Source organism: Sus scrofa, chromosome 11 (genome assembly GCF_054392235.1).
Source record: "Sus scrofa isolate SSC_HxYL_T2T_F1_AM1 chromosome 11, Sscrofa_HxYL_maternal_Yorkshire_Landrace_v2.0, whole genome shotgun sequence".
Lineage (NCBI taxonomy): Eukaryota > Metazoa > Chordata > Mammalia > Artiodactyla > Suidae > Sus > Sus scrofa.
This window is the reverse complement of record NC_139393.1, coordinates 77360133-77383730: the sequence shown is the minus strand read 5'-3', so window position 1 is coordinate 77383730 and position 23598 is coordinate 77360133. Positions and strand designations below refer to the sequence as shown.

Below are 23598 nucleotides of genomic sequence, written 5' to 3'. Positions count from 1 at the left end.
CCAATGTATTTATGTTGAATGACTGAACAAATGAACTAACGAACAGGTGAATGAGTATTGGTTTTTGTTTTCGCTATTAAATTCCATGGCTCTGAGTTCATCTGCTATGTCATCTACCTAAATCCTTGCAACCCCTCACAACTCCATGTGCATTTTTACAGTTAATAAAACAATTTCATATGTGCCATCTTTTATAAATTTTTATCTATTTTTTCTTTTTTTTTTTTTTTTTTTTGGAAAGTTCCTGGACTAGGGATCGAATCAGAACTGCAGCTGCAGGCCTATGCCACAGCCACAGCAACACAGGATCTGAGCTGCATCTGTGGCCTCCACCACAGCCTTGTGGCAACACCGGATCCTTAACCCACGGAGCAAGGCCAGGGATCGAACTGGCATCCTCACAGACACTATGTCGGGTTCTTAACCTACTGAGCCACAGGTTAAGGAACTCTGATTTTTTTTTTTTTTTAATTAAAGTAGACTTACGATGTTGTGTCAATTTCTGCTGTACAACAAAGTGACCCAGTCATACAAATATATACATTCTTTTTCTCATACTATCTTCCACCATGTTCTATCCCAAGAGACAGGATATAGTTACCCATGCCGTACAGTAGGACCTCATTGCTTATCCTAAATGTAATAGTTGGCATCTACCAACCCCAAATGCCCCATCCATCCCACTCCCTCTCCTCTCCCCCTTGGCATCTTAATTGTCCCTCAGCATTTTAGAGGAAACAGCCGTTATAATGACACTGTTTTTATAGAGAACAGATTTGTAGGGTGCATAAAGCTAAAACAAAACTTTCGAGGGCCACACAAACATTAAAAGGGGTGAGCACATCTGCCCTGTGAGGTTTTCGTAGGCCATACTGTCTCTTTAATTCTTGCTCCCTCCAAGGCATATGCCCCCAGGATTAGAAAGAGCTGATTGGATAAGGCCCCGGATGCAGAGAGGATGCACAATACTGGCAGCCGTGTGGGAGCCTCTGGACCCAAACGCGAAGTTGGTACCTGTCGAGACTCCTCCCAGGAACCACAGAAGGTGTGACCTTGGGAACAGGGTTGAACAATGCCAGCAGGAACCAGGCCTGTCACATCTTTGTGCGGCCACAAGGCTTCAGGTCTCCCAACCAAGATCTCATTTACCAGTAATCCCTCTGGATTTTTCTATGCCGCAGAATCATCCAGAACAGTGCATTTTAGCACTGAGCAGGAATTACCCCCACTTGGGTCTTGCTACTTCTCTTCTATGATTACAAGAAACTACACTCGGGGGGATCCCTTCTGTGACTGGCTCACGGCTGTGACCATAATTCAACACGAACATTAATGATATGCAGACTTCTAGCGAATTAATCAAATGAAGCTGTGTGAGAGAGCTTCCCAGTCTCCAAGAACTCTCTATCTGCTTGCAATTTTTTTTTTCACATTCCTTTTAAGCTTCTTCAGTAAACTATTGTGCAACACGGGGCCTTAGGAAAAAAATCTAGAGAAAGAAATCCTGGCAAATGATTTAATGTCCTTGTATAGATGACCTCAAATATTTGCTGTTTCATCCTTAGGACCATTCAAACCTTAAATGGCTCAAGACTGTATGATGCCAGGCCATTTGGTACTATTTACAAGCATCCACATGGCATGGGTATTTTGAGCAGCAAAGAGGCCAAAATTATTTAGAAACTTAAGTAAGAAGCCAAGGAATCCTGCCTTTCCTCCCTTTTCCAAATAAAAGGCATCACATGAGAAATAAATATTCATGGAGAACCAAAATCTCATCCATCTCAACTGTTCTATTCCAAAGGAAAGGGTGCCGTGACTGAGGAATATATTAGTCTGTACCCAAAACAGTCACTTGGTGGAAAGCAGAGTCTAGAAAACAGCTTGGCTTGTCACCTCGTTCTCTCGAAAAGCAGTCGGCTCTCTGTAGAGTTGGCTGTGCAAAACCAGAGACAAAGTCTGTTAAGAAGGTGAGTCATAAATAAAAGGCATGGAGCCCCTGAGAGCAAACATAAAATCTATGGATCCAAATGAGTCAGAACACAAAGTCAAAGTCACTTACTGCGGAGAGAAGTGAAGGAAAGGAAAAGCAGCCTGAAGAAGCTAAGTTCAAAGTCACCTTAATGGCTTTTCTGCCAATTTGGCCTGTGACTTGCTGGCTCACACCCCCAGCTAGTGGCAGAGCCCACCCTCAGTCTAGAGCCCCTCACCCCATAACAACAACCCGCTATCCCGCCTCACTGCCATATGAGGTCCCTCTGTCACTTAAAACACGTGGATGTAAGTACAGATAATGCGACCCTCCAATACCAACTGAGCTGCTACACTGTTGCATTTCACTACTTTGCTATTTTGAGTGACTCTTACTGAAACAGCCATTTCAGGATTGTGTCTGTCTCCTATGCTGTCAGTGGATAAACAGACATGATTGGAGGTGCAGGAAAGAGGATGCTAACGTACTCATCTTGTTCATGGAAAGGTTTGGTCACTGAAATTACATCAAACTTGGTGTTTGGCAATGATGTAATGGAGTGAGCCCTAAGCAGGATCATCTTGGCATTTCTATGACACCGTTTCAGTATCTTTAAAATCTGTACTTACAATGTGTGTCCCTCTTTTCTCGTGAGACCATTCTAAGTACAAGAACTCAGCAAAGAAGTAGCTTTTTCTGCTCAAACCCGTCATAACAGGGGGCGGGGGGTGCGCGGTGGGGAGGGTGTAGTGGGGGATGGGAGAATGACATCTGTTCCCAGACTGTCTCCCACCACTGTCTTATTCTTTGTACATCTTCAGAAGTGATTGATTGCCTGTTCCCTGAAAAAGCTATTCCCTTGTGACTCAATATTTTGTTTAATGCTACTCATCCTTGCAGACCTGATTCTAGCCTAACTCACTTTATGAAGCCATATTTATACCCAGGTGTATTTAGAAAACAATATTTTCCTCCTCTGACCCTCAAAACACTCAGTCCCCTCTCCCACCACATTTTCACTCTTATCGCAAATTCACAGCTTGGGGATCACCACACTTCTTCTGTAAAGGGCCAAAGAGTAAAAACCTTTCGGGACCTGTGTGCCATACACCTTCCGCAGCAACTATTCACCTCAGCTCCTGTAGCAAGAAAGCAGCCATATGTCAACAAATGAGCAAAGTTGTATTCCAATAAAACTTTATTTACAAAAACAGAATGTGGGCCTCTTGGTCCTAGTTTCCTGACCTCCCCCCATAGAGATATTTGGTATTAGATTTAATAAATCTAATAAGATCTGTTGTTTGATAAGCACCATTACTAATGAAACTCTGATGCATAAGATGGCCATATGCTCTAGCATGACTATACACTGAACATCCTAATTTTTACTGAATATAATATTTGCATATATATTCATTATGCAAATGGAACACAATGACCAGTCCTACACATTTTTAATGACCTCTTACATATTCAAGAAGGGTATCATAGAGTTCTGATCACCTGTATTAGACCCTACAGCCCCAACACCATAATGACAGTCTGCCTCATTGATTTCCTGTTAAAAAGGAAGTCTGTAGAATGGATAGTTCTGTGAAGATTATGGCTGAAAGAACAGATTGCTTCCCACTAAAAATATATAGTTGGCTTGTTTACACTGAATAAAATCCAGGGAATAACCACTAGAGCCCCACAGTACATCCTTCACTATGTGCTTAATGTTTTAATACAAATAAATATATAATTATAATAACAAAATTGTCACAGTTGTCACACATTTCATTTTAAGGTCACATAAAGAAATCAGGATTGCATTCATATCCAATACTCTATTTTCATTTCAAATGGATTTTGACAATATTTGTTGCAGCCTTTCCTAAAAAGTTTTCCCAGCCAAAAAATTTCACCGGTTTTCAATTTACCACATGAAAATTATGCAACATGTAATAAAAATTGTCTGTTTATTTGGATCAATTCCTATCTTTGACACAAAGTGTTCTGTTGCCGTAGATAAAACACTTAAGCAAGACTGCTGACTGGAACACGAAAAAAATATTCCCTCTGTCTTGGGAGTGATACGGTTTTCAGGACTATGGATTAGAAAATCCTCAGGTTATCCAAAAAAAAAAAAAATACTGTGTTTATTATTTTCCATTGAATTATTTTTTACCAGCTTTTCAAAAAATAGATAAGATAATTAAATTCAGCTTCTGAATTTCTTCTCTTCCTTTCTGCTCCGTTGAATATAAAAACAGCGAGAGGAAAGGTAAGATAAAATAAAGAAGGGGAAATAAGGCACATCGATAATTATTTATCCCTGGAAAGAGGAGGCTCTACATAATCAGCTTGCATGAGGTCTCTTCTTGGCTTGGTTCCACGATTTTTAGCAATTTCCTTCAATGTACACAAATTATGCCTTTAATTTAGTACATGCTGCTTCTTCATACGACTGGGAGATTTAATGCTGGATTTAATCAGGACCTTGCAGTCAACCACCAGCTTGGGCACCTGTACCTTTAGCTTCCTCATGAGGATAGAAAATGCCCCAACACACAGAAGTCCCAACATCATGAGGACATAAAGGATGCTCAAGGCACTATATTTAGTCCTCCCTTGAGCTTACATTTTTTGTCTCTGTATTAGCATTAATAAAGTCATAATAAATAGCATTTACATCCCTGAGGTTTGCAGAACTGTGGAACACACATAAAGTTTAAGATACTGTAATGAGTATTTTCTGAGCACAAAAGAAAGCAAATAATCACCAAGCTCGCCTCTTCCTAGATACCATCTTCCTCTTCTGGGTCATTCCATGACAACAGAGCATGTGAAAGCCCCAACAGAGAGCACTGTGAGTTTAAGGTGTGCTCAGTGATCCAGGGAAGACCCTCCCTGGGCGGGGGGCGGGGGGGGGGGGGCACAGACTGATTCCTCATCATTTAATGTCCGTCACATGACGAAATAGTTTGACTTCCGGCAGGATTTACCGATTCACTGATATGATCCCCATTTCGTGCCATCACTGAAAGCAGGACAGTTCCTCCTGGATACGGAAGAGTTAAGAAGTTCGTCTTACTGGGGCATTTCTTCATCTTCTTCTTCTTCTTTTTTTTTTTTTTTTTTTTTCTGCCTTTTCCAGGGCCACATCTGTGGCATATAGAGGTTCCCAGGCTAGGGGTCGAATCGGAGCTGTAGCCGCCGACCTACGCCACAGCCACAGCAATGCCAGATCCCAGCCATATCTGTGACCTACACCACAGCTCACAGCAACACCGGATCCTTAACCCACTGAGCGAGGCCAGGGATCGAACCCGCAATCTCATGGTTCCTAGTTGGATTCGTTAGCCACTGAGCCACAACGGGAACTCCTTCTTCATCTTCTTTGGCTGTGGTCCTTAGCAACTGTGTTGGAAAGGTCCTAATTCAGCGCATGACTATTGCCAATTCTCCAGCACTGACAGCTGAAGGGCACCAACCTATCCAAACACATGGGGGAGATCTGAATCCCACGCTCCTCGAGGTACCACTGGAAGAGCATCCTGGGTTCCCTGTCACGTGAGAATGCTCTCCCTTTCCCACCTCGGTTAACTTACAATAAGACATCTAATTAGGCCGTGGGGGACTTTAAAAATAGATTCCAAATCACACTAGGTGGTGCAGTACTTAATTTAAAAGGTTTGGAGAGCTACCCTCTCCACAATTTGTTCAGCCCACAAAACCATAAAAAAAGTAAAAGAATTAACTCTAAGGCACCCTGTGGTAGAGCAGATCTCTAGAACTTACTCATCTAGTACAACTGAAAGGTAGCCCCACTGAATAACAACTTCTCCTGTTTCCTCCTCCCTCCATCCCTGGCAACCACCATTCTGTTTTCTGCTTCCATAAGTTTGACTAGTTTAGACAGCTCTCATATTAAGCATTTGTAACACACACACACACACACACACACACACGCATGCGCGCTCGCACGCACACACACAGGCAAAGGGACAGAAGGACATTTTTGGAGATAATGGATATATTTATCCCCTTGATTGTGCTGACAGCATCATCAGTTCGAATTCATCAAATTGTATACATCAAATACATTAAATTGTATGCATTAAATACACGCAGTTTTTTGTATACAACTGCACCTCGATAAAGCTGATAAAAAATTTACTAAAAAAAACTTCCCCCCAAAATAAAAAAGAGGATTTTCAATTAAAAAAAATTTTCCTGTTCCCAAATAATAACTGAACCTCTGTAGACATGAATAAGAAAAATGGTTTAGTTGTCCAAAAATCACAGAGTAAAAAAAAAAAAAATAAATAAAACCCCACACAGGTTAAAAAAACACACGCAACATAGAAAACTTCTCTGATTAATAAAAGCACTAGAATTTAGAGATGTGTTTTGACAGTGAAACGGAGAAATAAATTGTGGCTTTAAATGGAAAAATCTCCAGATGGTGGGAATTTGGCATGTGATCATTCTTTGAAAGTACGTTCTTAGATGAGGGAACGAAAGCAACTTAATTCATTAATTAAAGCACATTAATTGATAAACATGAGGACATGCTCTCGATCTTCTGGAGCCTACAAAATTAAATAATTATCTTCAATTTCTCATTCTTCTTCCTCACCACACTTATTGTGGGGGTGTATGGTTATATGCGCTGAAGGACCGAAACATATGCAATATCTCTTAGAACAAGTCTGATGAAAGAAAACCAAAGGGCACAAGAGGACAGACAACAAAAGCACACGGGACGGCAGTGCCAAACAAAAAGATGACTTAGACACAAGGACAAATGATGATCAAAGCAGGCGCATACTGCAGACGCAAGCCTCTGAATATTAATGCGTGCAGATAAATCACTTGTTTGGATGATTACAGAAGTCGATGAAAGGAGTTTGGTAAATGGTAAAAGTTTATAGCACTAAGAGCAAAATATATCAAGAAAAGTGAACTGATTATAGAAATTGTCACTGCCGGTGGGTGAAGGGAATCCTCTTCCACTCCTGGTAGCAGGGTTTACTGACACAATTTTTCTAGAGAATATAAGTTGTAGGAGCAATTTTTTTAATTGCAAAGTCTTAATAGATTTTTATTCATTTGGACCTATGCAATCTACATCTAAGAACTAATACTTAGGCTTTATGCAAATATTCTGCTACTCGAATGTAAATTATGAAATGTATAACTTGAATAAAATAAGAGGTAAGCTAGAAGTCTAATAAAAGAGGGCTCATTAAACTCTTTTTCTACAACCATATTATGGAATACTATGCAGCCACATCAATAATTTTGCAGAAGAATATTTATCACCAGAAAAGATATTCATTACGAGTTGTTCAGAAAATTGGCATATTAAGAGAACATGTTAATAAATTAGCATGTCAATAAATTACCTAAAATGAGAGCTCGGGAGTCAGAGGGCCTGTATTAAAAGTTTGTATGAAAATCTGCATCTCTGGCACTTACTGAGTAGAATGGCAAACTGTTCAAATTTCAAATTGCTTTTTCCGCGAAAAGAAGAATAATTATACCTCTTTCTACCTCACTGTGTTTCCAGAATACTAAAAAAGATAATGCAGGGAGTTTCCTAGTGGCACAGAAGGTTAAGGATCCAGCATTGTCACTGTAGTGGCTTGGGTCGCTACTGTGGGACAGATTCGATCCCTAGCTCAGGAACTTCCTCACGCTGTGGCTGTGGCCAAATAAAAAAATAATGCATTCCATGTTCTTAGTATTTTACTTATTGAATAAGAGCATATAAATGCTGTTGATAGAATAGTATAAATATCATTGGTAAAATATATAGATAATTATATTTATTTTAATTTAGTGATACCAATAAATTATACATATAAAGTTGTAAACCTCAATGGTTTTTATGCTTACCGCTTTGAATTTGCATTTTCCTGTTTGTTTGCTTTGCTCTCGCTGCATTCCCTAAATTTTGTATTTGGAAGACAGTATGAGTAACCACTACATCCCAGCTTCTTTTTTTTTTTTTCTCTTGCTTTTCAGGGCCACACCCGTGGCATCTGGAGGTTCCCAGGCTAGGGGCTGAATCAGAGCTGCAGCTGCTGGCCTACACCACAGCCACAGCAAAGCTGGATCCTTAACCCACTGAGGGCCAGGGATCGAACCTACATCCTCATGAGATGTGACCGGAACTCCCCACATCTCAGCTTCTTAACACAACAAAGGTTTACTTCTTACTTGTGTTACAGATCCTGGGTGGGTCAGCAGAGGTTCCTGCGGATCAGCCTCATTCAGAGACCCAGGTAACGGATCAGCCATCATTTCGAACACTGCAAATCTCCATGCCAGGGAAAAAGGGAGAATGGCAAATCTCTCAGCGCCTCTTAGACCTCTGCTCCAAAGTGACACACATCCCTTTTGCTCACCTTTTCTGGCCAAAGCCAGACACATTCTCAGAAAAAGCTCAATAATGACAAAAATGTATTTTTAAGTCAAGAAGAGCTTCATGTTTAGCCCATCACAAGCCATTTTAAGTTTTCGAGCAGAATACTGATACGAGAATTGAGAAAGCTGCCTCCCCCACCAACGCCAGGAGCAGAAATTAGGATGAATCACTGTACATTCATATTGACTCTCTGAGAGTCATCTAACTAAATGAAGGATCAAGGAATCACAGGATTAACAGAAAATTTAAGAGATCAACTAAATTGTTCTCCTACCTCTAAGACATAATGATCACACTTAGTCATCACCAACACAAGCAAGGAACCTAATTTAATTCTACCAGGAGAATTGTTTCTTCCCTTGGCCCCAGCTGGCCAGCTGCTGAAGCTCTCGGCTGGAGAACCGATGAGCCTTGTAATTGCTTTCCTCACTCATGTAACCACAGCTGCAGCTGTCATTCATAAATTGCAAAACTAATCCTTTGGAAGTTTTCATATTGGCCATTTGCTTAAAAACCTCCAGTGCCCTGTGTTTGCAAATGTAGCCCTATGAGAAAGGAAGAGTTTCTGTCCATTGGTCCAAGCACTGGACTGCGGGTCGTAAATCCTTGGCCTTCATTCTCAGAATTCTGATATTTTGTTATGGTTCCCTGGAAAGCCACTTCACTCATCAATACCTCCATTCCTACGTGAGGAAACTAGAGAAGCTGATACCAAATCTGCAAAGTGCTTCAAAAGCTTGAATGAATTACTATATGTGTGTGTGTGCGTGTGTGTGTGTGTATAATCCTATCCATAGCAACTTTTTAATAAAATAAATCTTAAATATACACTACTGCTTAAAAATGGTAGCTAAATAACTTACTGAATCTCTAGAAAGGTTAGGAGATACATATGTGTTTGTCAGAGTTTATTAAACATGGATATATAAAGTCCATACATAATTCTCTTGCATTAAAATTTTGAGACAAATGAAATATATGTATATGTATAAACACATACATATATACTTATATACGTATACGTACTTAAAGTCATTTTCTATGTTTGAGAGAAATTTTATATGCTTTTTCTGAGTTTTCCGTTATATAATTTATTTTTAGCAATAAATAAATAACTATAGTCTAAGGAATACTGATTTTTGGTCTTCATTATTTTAAGAGCATAATAGGCTTATTCAAGCCCTATAGCCACAATATTTTATTAACGCTGGTAGAACAGTGGTTCCTACCTGAAATTATTAGTGAAAGATGTGGCAATTCAGAAATGCTTCTGAAATTAAAAATTCCTTCTATCCATAGCCTATCTTCCTCTGTATAATCATTAGGGATGAATATCAAAGTCTGGAAAAATACATTGTTACAAACAATCTTGATGCACAGTGGTTAACTAGGAACCATGAGGTTGCGGGTTCGATCCCTGGCCTTGCTCAGTGGGTTAAGGAGCCGGTGTTGCTGTGATCTGTGGTGTAGGTTGCAGACGAGCCTCGGATCCCGCATTGCTTGGCTCTGGCGTGGGCCGGCAGCTACAGCTCTGATTCGACCCCTAGCCTGGGAACCTCCATATGCCACAGAAGCGGCCCTAGAAAAGGCAAAAAGACAAAAATAAAAATAAAATAAAGTAACAATCTTGGAGATTTTGGGGATTTTCCACCCAAAGAAAACCATAAGTGATGAAAAAGACATATGATAAAAATACTGGTAAGGATGTAAAGAAATTGCAACCTTCACACACTGGGGGAGGAAATGTAAAATGACAGTGTTGTGGTCCCTCCAAAAGTTGAACAGAGGTAACATATAACCAGCAACTTCACCCGTAGGTAGAGAGCAGAGAGAAATTAAAAAAGCACGTCCAGCAGTTCCCATTGCGGCTCATCAGGTTACGAACCCGACTAGTATCCATGAGGATTTGGATTCGAGCCCTGGCTTTGCTCAGTGGGTTAAGGATCCTGAGTTGTTCTGGCTGTGGGATAGGCCAGCAGCTGCAGCTCTGATTCGACCCTTCGCCTGGGAACTTCCATATGCCACAAGTGTGGCCCTAAAAAGCAAAAAAAAAAAAAAGTCCACACAGTAACTTGTACGTAAATATTCATAGGACCTTACTCACAATGGCCAAAAAGCAGAAACAACCCCAAGGGGTCACTGACAGATGAAATGGATAAATGACTGTGGTACATCCATACGAATGAACATCACCCAGCCATAAAATGAAGGACTGAAATGTTACGTTGGAAACATTATTGCACTAAGTGAAAAAAGCCAGAAGCAAAAAGAATACGTATTTCATGATTCCCATTATATGAAATCTGCAGATTAGGCAAATCTACAGAGCAGGAAGCAGAGCCATGGTTTCTAGGGCTGGGTGGAGAAGACAATGAGGACTGACCGGGGAGGGGCACCAGGGTTCTTTTTGTGGCGACAGAATGTTCTGGAATAAGGCAGTGGTGCTAGTTGGATAATTCTGTGAGGATACAAAAAAAAAACCCCCACTAAATTGTACACTTTAAACCAGTGAATTTTATGACATTTGAACTATATCTTCAATTTAAAAATTCATTTTTCAAAAAACCTCCCCTGCATCATAAAATTAAATTTCTGATCTACCATTTAGGTGAAGGAAGTCTCTCTCCTTTTCCTCTTTCACCAACAAAATTTGTCATAACTTCAATCACCAGTTCCCTCCGAAAGCATATTTCACATTAACTTTGCCATTTTCATGTGAGACGTGAGACTGTATTTCTTATTTTGATAAATCAAAAAGAATGAAACCAGCTTTCCTCCAGATGAATTCTTCCTTCTCCTCCAATTTGTACCAAGAACACACCTGAGGCTATGTGCCTTCTGAAACAAGAAAAGCTTATTCCGAGCTCTCTGTTTATACAGTGCTTTTTCAAAAGCCAACGGTACGACCCGAGAGGATGTTATTAGGTTTCAGAAATGTCAGTGGACAATTAGATGGTCTTATTTGGAAAGCTTTGAGCAGGTATCCACGCTTTTTTTTTTTTAATGTAGCATTGAACTGAATAGAAATTGCAGACCTCAAAGCTGAAGTAGACTGATAGGGTGAGAGTGTGTGTGTGTGTGTGTGTGTGTGTGTGTGTGTGTGTGTGTGTGTGTGTGTGTTTAAGACAGAGAAGGAGAAAGCTTTTATCTCTCCATTTGCTTTCTCTCGTGAATACTAGAGTCATTCGTTATTAGTTCTGAAAAGACTAATTTTCGCTCCTTCCAGAATCTCGCCTACCTCTTAAATAAGATTCATGTGACCTGAATTCATTCAATGCACAGGATTCAAAGGCGGTGGGCATCACCCACCTCACGCCTCACTTACCCCTCCCCGAGCAAGGCAGCGCAGAACTTCCTTGGCACTTCTTGAGGCTCTCCTCGGCCGTCAGCGGGCAGGAACGTGGATGCTCACACTTTTTCCCATACCAGCCCACTTTGCAGTCACACCTTCCGCAGTTACACTGGCCATGACCTTTGCAAGGAGAGTAACAATACACCTGTTACCGAATACATTCCATACACACGTGAATCACATATTATCATCTGCATGTGTCTACACACATATACACGTGCACATATTCACATGTATATGAGAAAAAATACACTGAGGTCAGAATTAGCTTTCATTTCAACAGTGAATGTCACAAGTGACTCAGGCTCGCGATTAACACAATATAAAACATTAAGGCAACAGCCTTCTTCTCTCAATGTCCCTAAATACCGGATCTATATTGATGGATCATGAAGGGTAAAGAAAAGCAACAACTCCAGATGCGATAAACAGGTTCACAGGGCTATCGACGTGATTCCGTCAAAATCCAAGAGTGTGTGGTTGTACAGGTCTGCTGGGGCCTCAATGGAGGATTTGATGAATGTGGCAATTGAGCCATGTGGAGGAGAGCCTACGGAAACGGCAAACTATTTGCTGTGAAACAGGGCCTTCGCTTTTGGGATGTTCCACACTTTATTTTCATTGCCTTTTTTGCTACACACTACACTTGGCCGACAGACCCTTCGCTCAAAACCAGTAGCCTGTGTGGAATTTGCAATCCTTAAAGACACACTGCATATACGCAAAAGAGAGCAGAAAAGGTAGGAAATTTCTTTCCACATGGACACACAGCCTGTAAAGAGCTGCGATAAGCAGTGATACAGTACAGCAAAAAGTAGCCCAGGATTCCCATCAGGTCAGTGGGGTCAATCGGACCCTGTTCCCTGCAGGTTAGGGCTGGTCAAATGACAACCACTCTGAGGCTAGTTTCTTCATTGTTAAATGGAATAATAATACATCATCGGCATTAACCAGCAAGTACATACTAAATCTTAACATGCTACTTAAAAGCGAGCTGTATCATAAAATCCTACATGAAAGCAGCCTACCATTATTTTTGTTCATCTGAGCCCACATGTAACCAAGTAGGAATAGAAAGGAAATCAGGTAACACAGACGAGCTTTTCCTAACTCTTAGAAACCACTCAGATACGCCTTATTACAGACAGAAAATAGATTCCTATAATTTCTAAAAAAAATGCAGGAAGGATTTTAAAGGAAGTGGAATTATACTTTCTTTAGGGAAATCAGGTATAATGCTAATGGATGAATATTTATTTTATTTTGTCTTTGGCATCTGATATCAATATGTATCTCATATGACATACAGATAGAAATACATATATACACATCAGTGTGTGTATATGTATATATATATATATGTATGTATGTGTATATATATGTGTGTGTGTAGGTGAGTGTGTACTGATACATACATATATATGGATGTATATATGGCCAGCATGGAAACTGGCCTTCAGTGAAGACCAGCCTGTTTTATTGATATGCCACGAGGCTTGTGGGCAGATGTCCATCTTCTGAACTTGAAGAACTGGACAATCCACATATGAGGAAGCTTTTCACCAACCATAAACCTGGTTCTTCATGAAACACATCACAAAATTACAGGGCAAAGCAGGATAAGCTCAGGAATCACTGAATCCAAATCTCTCACTTAACACTAAATTCAGTTCAACATACATTTATTGAGCACCTACTCTGTAACAGAATCTACACAACAAATTGCTGTTCCTATTAACACTTTGCCTTAGAGCTCACCATTTTAAAGGAAGAAAATTGATTGTTCATAAATTCGTATGACGTGTGACTATGATCATGCATACCGTCAAAGATGAGAATTTTTCTTCAAATAGCTTATATCTCAGAGGTTGTCGAGTTCCTTGGATTTTGCCCAATTCATCCTAGCTGAAGAAGTTCCTACCCATCTTCCTAATCCCCATGTAAATTAAAGCAGAATTTGCAAACATAGCTATACTACAAATGCACAGATCAATAACAGTGAGGTTGCCAATGGGAAGCGAGGAGGGAGTGGGATGGATGGGGAGTTTGGGGGTGGTAGATGCAAACTATTACATTTAGAAGGGATAAGCAATGAGGTTCTACTGTGCAGCACAGGGAACTGTATCCAGTCTCTTGGGATAGACCATGATGGAAGATAATATGAGAAAAAGAATATATATATATATATATATATATATATATTACTGGGTCACTGTGCTATGCAGCAGAAACTGACATGACACTGTAAATCTGATAAAAAAAACTCTAATGTTTAAAGTACAATCAATCCTGCTGTTTTAAGGGAGCCAGTGGCTTTGAAATTCTTGGAGACAAGAGGTTTCATTTCAAGGGCAGTTAGATGTGCCACGAGGATGCAGGATGAAGTACAGAACACAATGCCTTTTGTGCAAGATGAGTTGACACTTTGACAGTAAAATTGAAAAACAGAGTTAGATTGAAAGGGGAAAAACAATGTACTCTTGAAAGTTCAAAAGAGCTGTGAAAGTTAGAACAAAGCATCTAGTGAGTAAGGATGCCAGGAAATCCTTAATAACCTAGGAGGACACCACCTGTGCTGCAGGTGCCTGGAATCCATAGGCAGTAAGGCTCCTGGTCCTTTAGAATATAGAATAAAGCAGAAGCCTGTATGGAGAGCGATGGTGACTAAAGGGAGAAAGTTCTCAAGAGTGACAGATGGTTTAAGAACAGTCATTATTCTCTATCTGAGGTTCAATCACATGTCAACATTTAAAAAAAAAAAAACAAAAAAGTGTGCTTGGAGTTCCCCTTGTGGCTCAGCAGACTACAACTCTAATCTGGTGTTTTGTGGCTGTGGCATGCACCTGACGCTGCAGTTCCAATTAGACCTCTAGCCCAGGAACTTCCATATGCTGCAGGTGCCGTCATAAAAAGAAAAAAAAAATGTGGTGGCATAAAACAAATCTGTGAAGATGGTTAGAAGCTATCAATAGAAATTTTTAGAATTAAAAACTGGTCTAGTTAATAGCAAAGGAAGTTGGATTACCTGTGGTGCTTTAAGAAACTTTGAAAAATGTGCAGATGCTGTAGACTTAGAAGAAATCTCGGAAAGTCTTTCACCTTTATGCCCTCACGTTCTCGCTGTCTGTTTCCTTCTTGCTCTCATTCCCTCCCTGGCTTTAATCTCTGTGCTTTCCCCGCTAATGTTATGCAGCTACACTTTCCACCTCTTTGCCATTTCCGTGCTCTTCTGCAAACTCTAGGAGGGAAATGTGGCCCGTGAGGTTGTCACCTCTATTTCCTGTGCATTTAATGCAGCATCATGAACATTCTCAAGGATTATTCCTATGAATGAATGCATCACCTCCTGGCATCGCCAACTCCAAATTAAGCTAGGAAGAAGATATAAAATGTGTCATCTCTGTTACCAGGTGTGTGATGATCCCTAAGCTTCTGTGCTTTTGGCCTCAGACGTGTACCCCAGCCCCTACTCCATCTAAACAAAAGACCCAGTAAAAAACCCAGCTGTGGTCGATTGTGTACACCCAGAAAGAACTGATGAGATTGTGTCATTGTTGTGATTGCCTTGGGATGAAAGGTTTTGCCTCTAACAGGAGTGGGAGAACACTGCCCAGGTCAGGATGGCTCATGCTTCTCCTAAAGATCACCCACCTATGTGTCCACTACACTTCGCCAACGTCAGTTGAACAAGTTCAAGTGGAGGAAAGAAGGATTATGAAAATATAAGTAAACCATCTGTAATGAAAGAAATTCCTGAGAGGCAGTGGATTTGGGACACCAGCTTCAATGATGAAACAGTGGCATTCAGAATTTTTTTTTTTGAAGGTTTCATTGTTTCAGGAAAGTAGAACTATGTAAATCAAATACCCCCAGAAGATCATGGAAGAAGAAAATGTAAAAGCAATAGAGAAAAGCTTTAAATAGCTGTAGTCGAGCATGATGAAAAATAGTAAGGACAGTGGTACTGCCTAATCTAAATGCTGATCAGAGATTAATCTGACAAGTTACAACATTTATATAACTTTGCTTTCACAGTAATAAAAATCAGAGTCTACATCTTTCAATAACTCGGATTCACATACTGTCAAAAAATATGCTATGGATCCCACTTCAAATGAAACATTTTTCTGCAAAATCCTTTATATTTCATGGGAGGGGTTAGGAAAACAGTTAGATATGCAAGGTATCGATACCAGATTCTGAAGCAGGTATTTAACCTTTCAGAAAAGATAGGAAATCAAAAGCTGAAATTATAGATTTCTCCTCTGGGGTTTACTAGTTTCTCAATTCCAGCATAAAAGTTATGCCAAAGAGAGAGAGGGGGAATCATTTCACAGTGATAAAATGAAGATGAAAATGCTTGGCTCTGATTTATAAAGTAGAGTTTAGAAATAAGATCTATTTAGCATGAAAATCCTTTAGACTGCCATACCCTACTATATCAGGGTCTTTCATAAACAAAGAGTGAAAAAGGCATAAATGAAGAAATTAGGAGATCAGGGTCCTTCATCTAAATGTGGCACCACTTCTGGGCTTCCTCTTACTTTATAAGAAAGATCTAGAAGAAATGGATTTTTACCACACTGATCTGAAATGCTTCAATGCTAGTTTGTCACCTCTAGGTGTGTCTGTATACACCTCTTTTTACCTGCAGGAGTTCATTTCTTTGATTCTAACAAGGATTCCTTTCAACGCTGTAGGCAGTGGATCAACAACATGGAGGTGAAAGATACAGAAAGTTACTGTTTATTCCTGAGAGCAAACATGTGGCAAACACACGGATCATCCACCTATGTGTCCTCTCCACTGCTTTCAAAAGACCTATGAGTATTCATTAAACACACACACACACAGGACAACAGTTTTGTATGTAAAAGAGACCACAGCCCGATCTGCATCACAATAGCAGGGAGCTGACACCCACACAGTCAGGAGGCATCAGAGCCGTGCTGAACAGCTAAGAGCTACGAACACTCTGAGGCCATTAGAGGAGAGGGTGCAGATGCAGAAACATTGTTTTCCTTGTAATCACCCTGCTTTTTACATTATGCAATCTGATCTCAGAGACATCAGTCCAGGACAAATATAGCTCCATCCACTCCAGAAGAATACTCTTCTTCCATAGAGGATGTCTCCCTCTTTTGAAACAATCAAAAATGCTCATGAACTGGAATCTGATTTTTATAAGTAGCTTCTTACAAAGTAATATGAAGACCATCCACAGAAAAAAGTTGGGGAAACAAATTAGATCTATTTTTTTTTTTAATCCATTGGATAGATGAATTTCCTTTTCAAGACAATGCAAACTGAATGGAGGTAATTCCTTCCTTCACTGTCTTTCCTTAACGTGTTGGTAATCCCCAATGACAAATCCCCCCACATAATATGTTTCTACCAAACAATGCCATTTTCCAAACGAAGGGAATCCTCAGCCAGGACTCACCTTATATTTTCATCATGTTCATAGGCCGGGACAAGCTGAAGGAGTATGGACGTCACACTGCAGCATATTTTTCCAATTAAGGGATTTGGGAAAATGATCAGAGTGGTGAGCAGCCATCAGGAAGGAAGGACTTATTTCAGAATCGGGAAGTTGATTCAGTGGAGCAGCTCAGAGAACTGAAGTGACAGAGCAGTTGGTCTATTTCAAGATGGGTGGTCACGTTCCTGTCATTTTAAACCCAGTTTTGTCAATAGCATCATCTTTGAGGGTGTGTGTGTGTGTGTGTGTCTTTGTGGGTACAGAAGCCATGCTAGTGTGTGGATGAATTCATGAGCATGCAATTCAGAGTTCCTGGATGAATACCACTTAGGGATGAAAGAAGGTATAAATACAACTAATTTATTTGGGAGCAAGTATCACGTTTTCAAATTTGCATCCTATCCCCTGTACTCATGATGCATGAGGCACAACATATTTACATTTTGGTGTATTAGTGATTAGATGAACAGCTAGAGTGGGAATGAATGAATGAATACAATGAGAAGGTCAATTAAATGAGCCAACTATAATCCAATGGAGATTTCTCCGGGACTTAAATAAGATCAGCAGGTTGACAAGAATGAGAGCTAAAAATAAAGCTGCACTCATCTCAGGCTCATTACACACCAGCCTGGCATAAATCACTAGAGAATAGCCACATACTTGGGGTACATTCGTCTCCTATCACTGAGGTATTAAGGCACTCAACAATCAACGGCATTGGCTCCCTTCCTTGGTGCACGGGCAATTAGGAAAATTGTGAAGACTGATAATTCACAAAGCAAAATACAAGGAAATCTACAGATGTAGTAAGAATGAAGAAATACTCCAAAAATGGATGTCTGCCCCAGATCATAGTAACTTCCAGAGAACCTTAGTCTGATGAGACGTTTGAGCATCCAGAGGACAGATTCTACTAAACTTTATTTTACCAAAATAAAGTGAAACTGAAGAATTTTATATGCATCGCTTGAAGATTAAATTACATGAGTATGTAGGCTGCCTGTGTTTTCAGATGACATTTCAGGGCAGTGTGAACTTTGTCAAGTGGCTTAATTTCTTTAAACCTGTTCCCTCTTCTGTGAAAATGGAGAGAGCAGTGTCTCCCTCTCTGCATCAGTGTGAACATAAAATGGGATGAGGTGTGTGAACGAACTTGATAGGTGTCTACTAGCTCAGGGTCTCTGTTAATGTGAGCTGCTTCTTTCTGAAAACTTCTCATTTTAAGACTGAGAGGCAGGCTGCGGAGAACTGGTCACATGCAGTTCACTTCAACAAATAAATAACAGAAACACCATTCCAGCCTGATGTCTTATTGTGCAAACCACAACCTGTGTTATTACCCACCTCACTTCTCCCCCCCCGACCTGTCTACATGCACGACAAGGAGACGACACACCAATTCTCTCCTAAACCCTTCCCATGAAGAACCCAACAACTGCAACACGATAACTGCCCCATCACTCAACTTCCTCTGGAATCTCCCAGGACAGGGAAGAATGGAAGACGCGAGAAAGAACAAAAGAGGGCAGCAGGAAGGAGGGAGGGAATAAATGAGGGGGAGCCTTTCAGATGCCAAGGAGACTCCCTAATGGCCTTCGCGTGCCCCACCTGTGGTAGCAACTCGAAGCCTAAACAACACGCATCGGGAGTTGTGGGCTTATAAAAGGACCTCAGGGTCAACCGAAATGTCAATGCCCCCCCACCCCCACCCCATGGCCCTACTCCTCACTGTGGGATGAACCAGCTCCTGGGGCCCCAAATTAGCCTTTTTGAATTTTGCCATTCCAAACGACATGTTGAATTTTTCAACGACATTCTGAAAATTCTGAATTTTTCAACTACACTCCCAAATCAGGATCAAGATCAGGCTCAGGGGTTAACAAGAAAGTGTATACACCGTATGTTAAAAAAAATCCTTCTGTATGACTGGGTCACTTTGCTGTACCACAGAAATTGGCATAACATTGTAAATCAGGTAAAAATTCCTCCAGTCCTTATTTCTTGCTAGCTTTCCCCTCTGTTACTTGAACATTCTGGTAATAACCAAACCAAGTCCAGGCCCCTGCATGGACCGTCTGCCTCTTTCCTCTCTGCCCGGAACGTCTATCTCATCCCTTTTGACCTGCAAGCCTACCCTTTAGGGCAGAATTATATGTGCAGTCACCAAAAGCATCCCAGGACATAAGCCATACGTCACCAGCTCTGGGAAGGGCCTCACCCCTAAATGAAAGTGTCAACAAGCCCATGCCCCCAACATTCTCAACCCTCTTCTCTGCTCATTTCAGTCTAGCACTATGGCATATATATGGCACCCACCTATAGTCAAAATATATAGCACTGACTCACTCTACATCTTGTTTGTTGGTTGGCTGATTCTCTCCAGCCCAACCCCAGCAGGATATAAACACCACAAGGAGAGGGATTTTACCTGTTGTATTCCCCGGTAAGTCCCAGTATAAGTTAATAAATGCATGAATATGCCAAATCTCCCACACCATAGGGTCTTATTGCCTTTATATGTTTACATGGCAGTTTTGTTTGCTAAACAGTAAACTTCTTGAGGGCAAAGCCTAGGCTTTTTATATTTTTATGCCCTACTATCTCAGATAGTGCCTGGGGCATAGTTAGCGCTCAGTAAATGTTATGTTTGATTGACATGTAAACAAAGACTTATTCAGTAAAGAAAGAAGCTTTCAAATTCTTCAGATCCAGAGACCTTGTTAACATTTTGAATCTGTCTCTTAGTGGTGGAGCCTTCAAGCAGCTTATGGAATCACAGGAACCTCGGTTTCTCCAAGTCATAAAGTGAGAATAAAAGTGTTCCCTACCACACGGTCTTTCATGAAGAATAAATGCAAGTCTGGGAAGTACTGAACACAGTGTCCCGCATCCAGAAGTCACTCAATAGTTATTAGCTGTCCTAGTTCCACCGTCCTCATAATGAGGCCAATGATGAGGAAGCTCCTTTAGCTCCCTTTGCTGGCAAACGCTCCAGAGACCAGAGGAGTTTCCTCTCTCCCTATTTACACCCACCAAGCATTCCAACATAAAGACATGTGTATGCCCGTGTCTTCTGCCTCCTGGATCGTCCAGTATCACTGGACTGAAAATCTAGAACTCCGTTTTTGCTAAATGACACTCTTCCAGATAAATCTGCTTTTTTTTTTCCCTTTGCACCACCAGAAATTCTGGCAGGATCACAGATCATGTTTGTCTCATTGCTGCTGAAACCAGCAGCCCAGGTGCAGTTCAGACCGTGGCAAAAAGCATCTGCTCCATAAAAATTAATGGAATAGAATTTTCAACTCCGATAATTCGTACCCAATCACAGACAAAACTGCAGAACAATTTTAGTATTATCACTTGTACTGAAAAATCAATACAGTAAAATATCTAAGAGAAGACACACTACTATATCCAGTGTGTATACATAAATAAACTCTATCGCAATAAAAAATAGGCATACAGTAACAAAATAATTGATAAAATTTATATATAAATTAATTTGTAAAATTAATTTGCAAATATTATAATATTTATAATACGCTTTATAATATTTTAAAATTTAAACTAATTTGTAAAATGTGTATCTACCTCCCAGACAACTCCAGTATGCCAAGTTTTGTAATCTATTAACAGAACTGCCATGATGACACCTCTCCTATTCATGGCCAGGTCTGCCAGCTTTGCCTTCTCCCGGTGGCATGTTAGATATTTGGAAGTCATGGGTCTCCTTGGTGAGGAATTCGACTACTTTGCAGGGAGCGGGGGCACTTTGATCTCACGTCTTTGCCCAATGTGTGAATCCCCCAAAAGGTTTGCAAGTCACTATCAGGAGCCCTGTAGATACTGAATCCTTTGGAATGTACCTGCAGTTCTTTCACGGCTTCTGTGAGAATGGGAATCCATCCTGAAAGCAGGGAAATGAATGCTCTGTATTTAGAAGCGGGGATTAGGAGGCACTTACCAGAACAGAAGTCATCAGAGTACCTGTCGTAGACAGCCCTGCAGTCTCTCTCGTCACACTCACAGGTGTCCCCGTGCACATCCCCCCAGTCTCCAGTGGGGTCCACGTCATGGCAAGAACATTCACCACACACGCAAATCCCTAGACGGGAAAGATAATCCTCTATGGGGCGAGGGCAGAAAAATCAGGACAGAAAGCATCTCAAATAGTGCTCTTTTTTCTGCTGTTTACTTGTATTTGGAAAACATTCCTATTCAGAAAAAAAGATCCTACAGAGGAAAACACTAAAGTTGACAGTAAAGGAGCCCCCACCATGGCTCAGCGGGTTATGAACCTGACTAGTATCGACGAGAGGCTGGCTTGCTCCCTGGCCTCGCTCAGGGGGTTAAGGACCCAGTGATGCCGTGAGCTGTGGCATAGGTTGCAGACGTGGCTCAGATTCCATGTCGTCATGGCTGTGGTGTAGACCAGCAGCTGCGGCTCCTATGCAACCCCAAGCCTGGGAACTTCCCTATGCCGCCCCTGCTGCCCTAAAAAGCAAACGAAATAAACAAACAAAATAGAGTTGACAGTCAAAATTCTTGAATAAACAGGAGTTATTATCTATGTCTGTGCGTAGGTGTCATGAGCCCTCTGCTGTCTTGACTCAAAGGTGACACCAACACAGCATAAGATGCAATCCTGGCTCTCAAGAAGCTTATAGTTTATTTGAGGGGGGAAAAAAAAAGCTAATGAAAGAAAAAGGAGCAAATAAAGTCTGAGTGGGAATGTTTTATAAACTAGGACATGCATACTGTAAGGTTTGGGGAAGGGGGAATCAACGTGAGCTGTGGGAATAAGGTAGACAGTCTGGATACACAGAGAGAAGGAGCCATGTTCCGAGATGGGGGGCAGAACAACTCAAACTGGCCAAGAAAGCACGAACAAGCAAACGAGGGCCGGGACGGGGACCCTAAGTAGGCCTGATTCACTGGAACAGAAGGTGCGTGTTGGGGAAGACTAAGAAGTAAGGTTGGTGGGTCAGATGAGCGCAGGTTACCAAGGAGGTTGGCTCAGCTTACAGAGGATGTTGGGGATTAGGCAGGGAGAGATGCTTGGAATAATGTTCAGTTGTAAATCGTTAACTTTGTGTGAAGCATGAACAATCACCTTTAGGGCAACCAGTTAATCAGTTGTGAAAAAAAAAAGTTGAATCCCTTTCTTAGCTCTTACATCAAAATAAATTCCAGCAAGATTAAAGATTTAAGGATAGAAAATAAAACAATAATATATAAAATACATTCATTTGTATTCAAAATCCTCAAAGCAAATTATTTAAGAAAAAGATACAACAACATAAAAATCTAAAATTTTGGTTGGGGGCAAGACAACAAAGACAAACTAAATGATGAAAACAGCTGAAACAAGCTGTCATATGATGTGAAAGACAAAGCCGCTTTCGCAAACATATGAACAATCCTTATGAATTAATATCTAAAGACAAATATGCTTAATAGCAAAACAAAGGCAAAGAAATTTTGTAGAGAGAAGTAATGATAACAGGTAAATGTGAAAATGTTTACCACTCAACTTTCCATTACTAAGGGGTGAGAGGCCCTTAGGAGTGAGAATTGTTTCAGATGTCAGATTGACAAATAAACAAGACTGTTAGGATCAAGAACCGGGGAGATGAATGGGATACAAAATGCACAAGTTTCTGAGTGGCAACTCCACAACACATACTTTTTAAATGTGCGTTGCATGTATCATAATAGCTCACCTCAATCAACGTATCAAAAGGGAAGGAGGGAGTTCCCGAACGGGCTTAGCAGTTGAGGAATCCGACCAGTGTCCATGAGAACGCAGGTTCGATCCCTGGTTTCCCTCAGTGGGTTAAGGATCTGGTGTGGCTCTGAGCTGTGCTGGAGGGTGCAGATGCGGCTCGGATCTGGCGTTGCTGTGGCTGTGGTGTAGGCCAGCAGCTACGGCTCCGATTTGACCCCTAGCCTGGGAACCTCCATACACCACGGGTGCGGCCCTAAAAAGACTAACAAATAAAGAAAGAAAGAAAGGAAAGGAAAAGTACACAAAAGTACAAGTACAGGAATATTAAATATGATGGTATCCACGTTATTGAAAAAACACTAGTGACCTAAACGGCCATCAATGGGGAATTCATGCAGTAATGGTCCATGGGTCCATTTTTTTCTTTTATATGAAAGTAATTTCATTTTAGCCTTCAGAGTTTATCATGGAAAACAGGTGTTTAAAATTTGTAGAATTTAACAAAATTCTAAAGATAAAAGAAGAAAAATGAAATTGCAATCTTTAGAGAAATAATAGAATGCCTTAGCCATGCCCAACCAGCAACTCTGGTTTTTTTCCTTCCACATTAGTTTAAATACTGACCAGGATTCAATTTGGC

At 40.7% G+C, this 23598-nt stretch overlaps 1 protein-coding gene across 1 annotated transcript in view; it reads right to left on the bottom strand.

Annotated features, from left to right (window-relative positions):
- ITGBL1 (integrin subunit beta like 1) overlaps positions 1-23598 on the bottom strand; it is a 206434-nt gene that overhangs the window by 85476 nt on the left and 97360 nt on the right. Inside the window, exons 6-7 of the mRNA XM_005668526.4 lie at positions 21195-21335; positions 11716-11862 (exon numbers count right to left, since the gene is read on the bottom strand). Coding sequence (XP_005668583.2) covers positions 11716-11862; positions 21195-21335 — 288 coding nt within the window. The remainder of the gene's footprint in view (positions 1-11715; positions 11863-21194; positions 21336-23598) is intronic.